We start from the raw sequence: 10,337 nt of genomic DNA, 5'->3' as shown, positions 1-10,337 counted from the left end.
TAAGGTCATTAGCAGCATCCCAAACTGATAAAAATTGTCTAAGTCATAGCCAGACAGAAAACAGTCATGTACCCAGCCTGAAGAAGTAACACAAAGCTATGGCAGTTTTATGTATTCTGATTGGCTCACAGCTTAAGAAAAAAGTCATGTTAAAATACATTTTGGTCTTTAATGTCAATGTTCRTTTGACTATGTCTGTCCTTAGGCTCTTCCTGTCCTTACTGTTGGTACAACACTGAAAGTAGTGGAAGCAGAGAGGGGCTGAGGCAATTTGTAATCGCATCCTTCATAACCTTTTCCAGCAGAGGTCTAAATCATGRGCTGCTCCCTGAACTCTGCCTTAGTGCTCTGCATTGCCTGTACCTGTGTAACACCAACAGAGTAGGCGGATGTGTGGCTGTTCAACATGTGCAAATCTTCAGGATCCAATCCCATGATTCCTAGTCTGGCTTCTCCCATTTGTCACAAAGGTTTTCAGTGATTGCAGCAGGAGAAAGAAAGGCCATGATGCTGGTAGTCTAGGGGAGAACCACACCATAACTTGGACAATCTACTTCTTTTGCAAATCTGGAAGATACTCAGAAAGGGTTACTCCTCCTTGAAAGAAAAAATAAAAATATTTCCCACTAAAGACCTGAAAAATCTACAGAGAATGGAAGAAACAGTGAAATCTGTTCTTTCATTGAGAGTGCTGTTAAAGAAAAAATGAATGTTTTCTCTAAGGGCAGATTTTAAGCTAGAACATAAAGTACTCATAAAATYTTCCCCTTGCTGCTGCCAACTATTCCTGAGCTTGCATTTGAGCTTTTGCCTGATCAATAGCATGACTTTGATTGTTGCTACATAGGTTTAAAAAAATGGAAGTGAACCTAAAGAAAGGGAGGAACTAACATGAGATGCTCATCTGGAAAAACTTGGTGAGGGAGCAGCAAAAGCAGATATTCTTAATTTGGGTGCTACTCTTAATTTGTCATGCAAATAAGATAACTTTTTCAATGACTGTTGCATGTGTTCTTCTGTTATTTAAGCAGGCTTTCCACCTTTTTTTTGGGGGGGAATGGGTCTGTGTGTGTGTATGTCTACATGTTTCGGGGTTATCACATCATACAGATACATTACAAAATAATTTTTCAGAAGAGCATGCTGATTTATTTATGATGATCCTTTTAGAAATGCAGAGCTCAGCACAGGATGTCCTTTGGTAATWTTTTTGCTGCTAGATCTAATATTTAGTTTATTATTCTTCTGTTACCTTAGGATCATAACAAGTCAGACCAAAGTAAAAAAGCCAGTTAAAGAATTTATGGTATTGCAACGATACCAACATGCAGCAAAAGAAAGTCATTATTCAGTTTTTCTCAGTGCAAAGGAGCTTTTCCATTGTAATTCATAAGAGAAATGTATCAGTTTAAGAAGATGGAATTTAATAAACCTTTTTTTCTTCCTCTTATAGGGAAGGTCACTGGAGAATTGCCTTCAAGCATGACATGAATAACAACTGCCTTTCCTTCACAAGAAAAGTCTCTCTCTGTCTTTTATGTGGCTAAAACAGTGTCCTAGATATTTGTCTGTGTATTCTTGTTAATTCGTATTTCACTATATTTTAGTAATGTACTTGAAGTTTTTTGATGTAACTCTTGTTCTTTTCATAATCATCACCACTGTTACTATACTATGCCAACTCTACAAATATTACTTGAGAAGTTTACATTTTAGAAATGAAAACCATGATTTTTTACCAAATTACTTACTTTAATCTTGAGAAACTGTAACACGAGAATAATAGCAAAAACTATTCATGGGGATTTTTTTTCCAAAATAATCCAAAAGTGAATAATTAAAGTATAAAGCTAAATGCTGTTAGTGCTGAAGTAATGCCCTCAGGGAGCATTTTGCTTCCATTAGCAAGACCTGGAACCAACTTTAGTTTTTTTTCAAGTGCATCTCAGTGCATAAATGACACATTTTATGAACTCTTGAACACAACTTGTAGAAGAGGCTTGATTCCTAAAGCWTGTTTCTTGCAATGATTCTAATCTGTAAGCCTTCTAATTTGTATTAGTAACCGTACTGTTGTGGTGGAATTTTCTTGATGTATTTAAAATGTTACCAAACAGACACTAAGGATCTGTGAACACCCAAAGATAGTTGCATGCATCACTGTCAAGGTTTGCGATACACAGAACTTACTAAAATGTGCTYGGTCAATTTGCCTTCACTTTTTTAAAGCACTTTTGCAAGAACAACTAACTTTTTTTATAGTTTTTTAATTTTTTTGTCTACTTTCTATTGTTTGTACTAATCTTTTAGAAGTTTGGAAATAAAATTCCTATCCCTCTTGGCTTTGTATTCATTGTGTAATTTTAACAAAGAGTAGCACTACCAAAAATAGTGCAGAAGAGGATACTTAGATTTTGCAGTGGGAGTGGAGGCCTCAAACTCTTTGATTTTTGGGAAGATAAGGTTGCTGTTGGATTTTTAGAAACTGTGTCTTATTAGTAGGAAAATTCCATTCATAACTATTGACCAAATTTGTAAATACTAACAATGTTATTGGGCTCACTTAGACATTTTGAAGCTGTAAGGAAGAACTCTTCATTCTGAGTGTTCATGAATGTTAACTGAAATGGACAACGGTGTCCTCCAGGCAGTTCAGTCTTTGTCAAAAGATTTTCCTGCTTGCTGTCCTGCAGAAAGACACCGATGTGAAAGCTGTAAGACTGCCAGTATACATTGTGCCTTTAAATGCAGARGAGAACACCTTCAGAGCTTTTCTTCACTCTGATTCCTTTCATTGTATGCTATTTGATTATGGCAGCTTTTCTGTTAGTACTCAACACAGATATGGAAGTCAGAGAAAGCTGAGTTACTCTTGCACAGAGGCCATCAGAGGCTTKGTTTGAGGCCAGAATGTCAAAGATGCTGATGAGTGTCATCAGTGTACATCAAAAGCCTTTGGAGAGCCAGCATGTGGACAGCAAACCCTTCATAATTCTTTCATCTCTTGCGATGAGTCTGTTTCTTGCCTCAAACCCCCTGTGGCCTACATTGTCCAGTTTAGCARTCTCAGCTGGAGCTTGGGTTTTGAAGTGGCTGCTGAGCTGGCATAAGGAGTGGCCAAATCACAGTGTGCAGCAGAGAGCTGCCACTGCTAGACAGTCAGCTAACCACTGTTGTCTCTTGGCTGCCCTGCCCAGCTCCATCTGGTCTCTTGCAGCTGGAGCACTAAGTCAACACAGTTGGAAGAATAGCACTGTGAGCACACAGAAGGTCCTGGCTGCATCAGTGTCTTGCGCCAGCAAGGGCTAGAAAGACCTGTGCAGCAGAGATGGATTGGGAACACTCCATCCAGATGTCTGTCCCTCTGTGTGTGATGGTTATTACTCAGATGCAGAATCCATCCTCTTTGGAGGAGTATGGTTGCTGCACCTCTTTGCTCTCAGGGCAGTGTGCAACTGAACTAATGGGTAGAAGCAGGGAGAGGAGTGACAGCAATCCCACCTCTGCTGTCCCAAGGCATGTTCTGTGACAGAAGTCAAGTGTGAGAACAAGCTGCAAAACAGGATTAGTTGGCATTGAGGTTCTTTGGTTTCCTGTTGGGAATCAGTTTGGTAAAGCATGCCCTTGCTAGTTATTTTGTGTTGGCTGGGTAAAAATGGCTGCATCTTAGCAGCTTAGCTTTTGCAGGACCCCTTTGCTTGGCCTAATAAAATAATCTGACAAATGAGCTTGGGTCACTGTCTGTTTCTGCAGTCAGAGCATGTCTCTTACCTACCCAGTCTGCTGGGCAATGTCTTATCTACAGCTCCAACAGGTGTGATGTGCAATGTGGTGGACAACTGTGGGCAGCACCTTGGCTTCCTTTACCAAAGACTGTCCCAGAGGGCTGCTTACTGCACAGAGGCCTTCACATCATCTGATGGCAGCAGGTCTACAAGATGCCCACACTAAAGAAGATTGAGTGAGTGCACACATTTGTATGATCAGTGCCTCACAGGAGCTTCAAGAGCCTCTTTTCTGTCATCCCTCCCACCCAATCAGCAAGTCTCTTCTCCATCTACAGTTGCTTCCTGCCTGGTTACTAAAAAGTTTACAAACTTGTTTCAGGAATGGAGTGTCACTACCTGCTGATGTAGGACTGGAGATCAGTTTTTGTATTACATCTTTTTGTCTAAGAATTAGTTGCTTCCGAATTCATAATTATAGGTAATTTGGCTGGGCCAGGGGTGGAGAGGGGAAGTGCATCATTGTAGTGCTGTAGTAATTTCACTCCACATTAAACAGACAAAAGAAGGGAGAAGAACGTAGTATTTTGTAAATGTGTCCMTATCTGGATTGAGATTTGTCATAAATACAGTAAAAACCAATTGGTCATTGCAAGACCTTTTCCTTATTTGCCACTACATTGCCAATAATTTAACTGCACACTGACATTTTGTCTGCCTAATGGAAATCTAACGCAGATAGCACTTGAATATTTTTAAAGTAGACAATATGCCTTTGTTTTCAAAGTTATCTACAGATTATCTATGCCACTTTTTCTCATCTGTTAATTTGAAAGTTCTGGTGTCAGCCTTTGCGTGTGGAAAAGAGGACAAATACATAGCTTGGCACTGGCAGCTATAATTTTCTCAAACTGCGGTCATCTGTGACAGACTATATAGAGCTGTTCTTCAAAAAAAACAGATTCCTAGTTCTGGAAATTTAGGAGGAGTAACAACATAACCCATGATGCAAAAGAAGGAAAATGGTTAGGTTAGGTCACCACAAAAATGGGCCATACATAAGAGACAAATTGCAATTTTTATTTAAGTCTTTCTCTGATTCTAGAAAACAGTGCCTTGTTTGCAGTTTTACTAGAAATCTTCTTATGTTGTCACTTGTGAAAGGTATTCCCTCAAATCTTGCAAACAATTGGGGTACAAATAATTTGGGGATATTATTGTGAACTAAAATTGCAATTAGTGCTGTCATCATAGCTTTTAAGAATTCTGTTAAAATCAGCACTCTGTTCTCTCTGAGGGATGAAATCTCTCTCCACTAAGTGCTGGTTTCATTTACCCAAATAGTGAAAGTGTGCTTAATGAAGGCTTAATGCCAAATAAGTATTTAAGTGCAAGCATAACATTTAAACTTGGTGGTTTTTCTTTTATTAGCTGCCTCCTGGCCCCATCCTCCCCATCCTTTCTGTTACTGCATCAAACTTAAAAAGTTTGTGAGTTTGAAATTTGAATCATCTCAGCTGAAGGCCACTGAACAGAGAGACATTCTGGAGCTGGCAGGCATGCCTGTGCAAACCATTTATACACTCCTGAAGCAGAATGGAGTTACTGTCTACCATTGCTTTCCACACATATTTCTGATTTTGCTGCCAAATCTTTTGATGGAAAGTGAGGGTTTGGATACTATTCTATCTTGTTCTTTAGATTACAATTAAGATACCTTTCTTTTTTTAAATTCAATCTTTTACCACTCCTAGTTGTCCCCTATAATATCTGGAACTGCCTCCCAGATGACTCTCATCCCCCTATTTGCCAATGCACTGAAGAAGGCTGAAAAATGTGTATGCCAACAAATGGCCTCCACCAGGTTATGCAGAGAGTAAAGGTCACATCTTAGTTCCCTGAATCAAATCTGTGAGAATGCTAAATTTCAACACAGTTTTCACATGTTGTCCCTAAAACAAAGCTTTTTTTCTAGACTGATATGACTAAAAACAGCTCAGGAACTTATCACATGGTGCCTAAAGAAGATGTCAGAAGAAGAGAATTGGAACGCAGCCCAAGGGACAGCAACAAAGAGTAACACAGCTGTAGCTGCAGGAAATCTCTAAGACTTTGAGAAGCCTTGAGATTCTGGCAGATCTAGCCCATCTTATGTTGGAAAAGCTGTGTGCTCAGGGAGCAAACACAGGCATTTTGAAAACACAGTGAGCCTCAATGTCTGTTTTTTTCCCATTCATTCTTTTTTAATACAAAGACTGATAAAATACCTTTATATCACCCATGACAACAGAGAAACAGTAATTCTCCAGCATCAAGAAACTAGTTTGTTTAATAACATTTTAAAAACATACAGAAGAATCCTGAGCTAGTAAGAATCTCAAATCCTAATTTCTTTCTAAAAGCTAACAACAACAAAAAATAAATTATTTCTCTTCAAAGAGTTCAAGAATTTTAAAAAAAATGTATGGAAATCCCCATTCCATTCAAAAGAATTTAAGGCGTGTTTGTCCGTCTCTTCTTCCAGGGACTCTTTCATATGCCAATCTCCTTTTTTTGAACTCCTGTACTTCTGGAAATCCTGAATCTGAAAAAGAAGTGGGAAAAAGAAAAATCACGATGAACTATAAATACAACATGTATGCAGACTTAACTGTGTGTTTCTCAGAAGCAGTAACAGACTTCAGCTTTAACTGGTATGCTTCCTAAGAAAAGTATCAACTGCCATAAAATAAAATGTGTACAGAATAATATTAGCTAATTCTTACTGTTACTGACCTATGCATATCACCCTGTAGTAGGAATACAGGATCTTAAACAAAAATAAATAAATCAACCTACACTACACTTAACCACAATATTTCAGAAAATATTTAATGTTTATTTTTATTTCATTAATACTACATTTAGAACTATTCAGTAATTGTTGAAATTTAATTGTTTTTGACCAGACATGGTCATGTTTCTAAGTTGTTTWAAAAAGCCATTTACATTCTTAAGATTCAAGTGCTTTTACAATGAAGTATTTGAGAAGTTGCTTATTCAAAACAAGTTACTGTAAGAAAATTATGTTTCACCTTTATAAAAAGTATTTTTAGAAAACTCTAACCTGATCTAAGGATTTAACCTGCTCCAGTGGAAACACTGACTTGGCATGGTGTCATGATTTATCTGTGGTTTAATGACAGCTTGATTTGAAGCCTGAAGAAATCCCTGGGGTTTGTTCCCAGTATGTCTTTTTAACTTGACTCTCTATGTATTTCTTAACTTTTTCCTCTGAAAGGCTATCACTATATTAAGGTGAAATGAATTTTTTTTGGCTGCTTGTTTTTTAATTGTTTTGTTGGGGTTTTTTGTTTTGTTTTGTTTGTTTGTTTGTTTGTTTTGGGTTTTTATTTTGTTGCCATTTGGGTTTTGTGTTTGGCTTTTTTTTTTTTTTTTTTTTTTTTTTTTTTTTTTTTTTCTTTTTTTTTTTTTTTTTTTTTTTTTTTCATTAACATGCAAAACTATTTAGTATACTTATTTTCCCCCTGGTTAGTGAATTATAAAGTAGACTACTATTCTATAAAGTAGAATAGTAACCTATTCTTCCAAAATCTAAACCAAACATCACTTTTCCTTGTTTCAATTTGATTCACATTCAAGGATACTTTTGTCTTACTGGGCAAGAATATTACAGAAAGCTTATCAGTTGGAGATCTCAGTTTTCAGAACACTGTAAAAGGTGRTACTGGAACTATCTGCCCTGATCTCTACTGAAATATATTGTATGTAGAATTTTATGCTATCATTGTCAGTTACAGGTTACTGAAATACTTGTTATCTACTCAGTGATATTGCAGGTCTCAATCCTAATTCCTGAGAAACAAAAGTCTGTTCAGAGTTTTCTGTATGAATATTTAAATTTACATAGGCTGAAAATTAAAAGTTCTCCATATCCAATTAACTTTTTCTCTCTTTACCTCCATAATCACCCTAAGCAGTCCATGAAAGAGTGATTTAAATTACTTAGGTTTTCATGAATGAGTCTAATCTAATTAGTAAAAGCTTTTTAATGCTGTGCTGACCTTGTACCACCAAGAGATTTAATGACAGGGAGCAACAGAGAAATAATAAATTAAGTCATCTGTAAAAGGAATTAGGCTTTTTTTTTACAAACTTAAACTGGGATTTTTTTWAAAAAAGTGGCATCTCACCTACAGAAGAATTTTAAAGAATAATGCAATAAATGATACAGCATTTATTGTATAGTCTGACATTTATAACATAGTCTGATATGGACTTTCTTGGATGCAAGACTCAATGGATACACTCTTTGAAAAGTAAGTTTTGGAATGATTTTAAGTGGAGAGTTAACACTGGAGATACTAGCTAAAAAATATTCCAAAAACAAGGAAATATATGAAACAAAGATAGAAATTTTTCAGAGTGCCATTTTTGTGGCAACAGCAAAACATGATCATTAGTAGCACCTGAATTTCACTCTCAGGATTTGCTGAATCTCCTTTTTGTCCAATGGAGAAAATACAATATTTTGTTCACCCTTTTATTCAAATCTATGTTTACAAAGTAATCTCTCCCATAACTTTTTGATTAATTCTGACATTTTCTATATTTTAGGCACCATCAAAGAGAAAAGAGACTGAATCTTACAATATTGGAGAACTATGCTTCTCAATATTTTACCAGGGAAAAATAATGGCAGTAACACAATTCTAGTTTGTTTGATTTGGCTTTTTTTGTTTTTTACTCTTTTTTATGCTCAAAACAGAATCTGTTGGGAACCTTTTATCACAGAAGAAATATATATGCAAGCAAGTTTTAGTAAAGAAAGAATGCAATTCTTGGGTTGGATTTGACTTAAATACAGTCTTACAGATACTCCTTACAAGTATTCCAGTTGAATAATAAAAATAATTTCAGCAAAATCTGCTTACTTTGGACCTACCTGTTTTATTTTTTTCTTTTGTCCATAAGAATGGAGGCCTTTTCTTTCTCTTTCCTTTAGATGCTCTATCTATTTGGTTAAAATTCAGATTTTGAAGCTCATCTGTATCTTCAAATAAATCAGAGAGAAAACCGTCACGGGCAAATGAATTACGTGGGCCTGTGGATAAAGAGTCATTCCACAGGGGCTGGTCAATCTGAATTTCTGGGCTTTTAAATGTTGTGTTTCTAAATTCTTCCAAAAAACTCTTAGAGCTCTCCTGAGGTGCACAGTCACTGAAAGTTGCAAACAAATCCTCCTTTTCAGAGTCTTTGGAAGAATGATCAGAGCTATCATGCATCCTGAAAGGCTGTCTTTGAGCATGGAGAGGATTTGTAACATCTACATGAGCAAATTCTTTACAGTCCTTTGATACAGCAAAAAAATCCGGTTTCCTCCTTGTAATTACATCTGATGAACATGCTTTCTTTTGCATACAGCTTGGAAGATCAGACTTAAAAAAACCCTTATGATGATTCAGTGGAGCAATTACAGCTTCAGAATTCATATGAGATGTTCCTGGTAGAGAAAAATTTGAACCATTTTGTTTGGAGAATGAAAGATTAGCTTATTTTTTACATTTTACAGAAAATCAAAATGCCATTGAGCTTTTTAGTTGCAGTCTGTCTCATCAGAATAACTGACCTTACCATGATTAGAAGAAAAAGATTCTAACACATTCAGATTTTTCACTTGGTTTGAAAGGAGACACATGTTCCTAGAAATTCAAGATATTACCTGTGCTGTTTTGTGCCTTATCAAGCAGCTCTAAAATCTGACTATTTTGTTTATTATCAAGATATAATGTGTTGAAGTTATTCTGGTTTTCTGGGTGTGATGCACCTTGCACTGTTTTTTCTAGTGGAGCAGCAGCATTTAGGCTGTATGAAGATATTATGTCACTGAAATGCTGAAACAATAAAAAAATATTTGTCAGGAATGTTTATAATACATGTCTACACTGCYAAGTATGAAAAGTTAAACCAGTTAAGATTCAAAGTTGTATAAATTTTTGTTTACTGGAACAAAAAAAAGGTCCAGTGCAGAAGAGGCATGTACAGTAGACAATGTACCACCTCTCTTAAATCTATAAACAGGGTAAGTAATAATCTCTGTCTTGAAAAACAGGAAAAGCAGTATCTTAATATAGTTTATTCTCTTCCATTACTCCAAGACTGTTGGGAGCAGTGTCTGCAGTCGATTGGCACCTATCATGCATCACAGAGGAATTTAAATGAGCTTTTTGTGTCAATAAAGATGGCTTACACATATACAGTTATAACAATAGTTATAATTAGTCACATTCAGAGCCCAAATACTTGCTTATTTGCTCCTTCACCTTAACTGAATGTTTCACCTTAAATCAAGGGTGTCCCCCAACCATTTTCTTGAATGACAAAATATGTGCATTTTTTACTGAATTAACTGACTATATTCAGTCTATAATTTTCCCATACTTGACCCAACGGAAACAGTAGGAGAACACAATTCTTCATCTCTACAGCTCTGTTTTATGAATTCATAAGTGCTGGGTGAAGGAAGGAAGGAGGGAAGGAGGGAAGGAGGGAAGGAAGGAAGGAAGGAAGGAAGGAAGGAAGGAAGGAAGGAAGGAAGGAAGGAAGGAAGGA

General features: G+C 36.4%; 2 protein-coding genes across 2 annotated transcripts in view; one reads left to right on the top strand and one right to left on the bottom strand.

Moving 5' to 3' along the window:
- Positions 1 to 2,349, top strand: part of GNG10 (G protein subunit gamma 10) — a 5,947-nt gene extending 3,598 nt beyond the window's left edge. Inside the window, exon 3 of the mRNA XM_057374551.1 lies at positions 1,454 to 2,349. The gene's annotated coding sequence lies outside the window, so the exon portion shown is untranslated. The remainder of the gene's footprint in view (positions 1 to 1,453) is intronic.
- Positions 2,350 to 6,105: 3,756 nt separating this feature from the next.
- Positions 6,106 to 10,337, bottom strand: part of SHOC1 (shortage in chiasmata 1) — a 46,280-nt gene continuing 42,048 nt past the window's right edge. Inside the window, exons 26-28 of the mRNA XM_057374555.1 lie at positions 9,448 to 9,619; positions 8,671 to 9,228; positions 6,106 to 6,309 (exon numbers count right to left, since the gene is read on the bottom strand). Of these exons, the coding sequence (XP_057230538.1) occupies positions 6,209 to 6,309; positions 8,671 to 9,228; positions 9,448 to 9,619 (831 nt within the window). The 3' untranslated portion in view covers positions 6,106 to 6,208. The remainder of the gene's footprint in view (positions 6,310 to 8,670; positions 9,229 to 9,447; positions 9,620 to 10,337) is intronic.

Source organism: Malurus melanocephalus, unplaced genomic scaffold (assembly GCF_030028575.1).
Source record: "Malurus melanocephalus ecotype Western Australia unplaced genomic scaffold, MMel_1.1 scaffold_228, whole genome shotgun sequence".
Taxonomy (NCBI): Eukaryota; Metazoa; Chordata; class Aves; order Passeriformes; family Maluridae; genus Malurus; species Malurus melanocephalus.
Note: the sequence above shows the minus strand (reverse complement) of the source record. Positions and strands in the feature narration are given on the sequence as shown.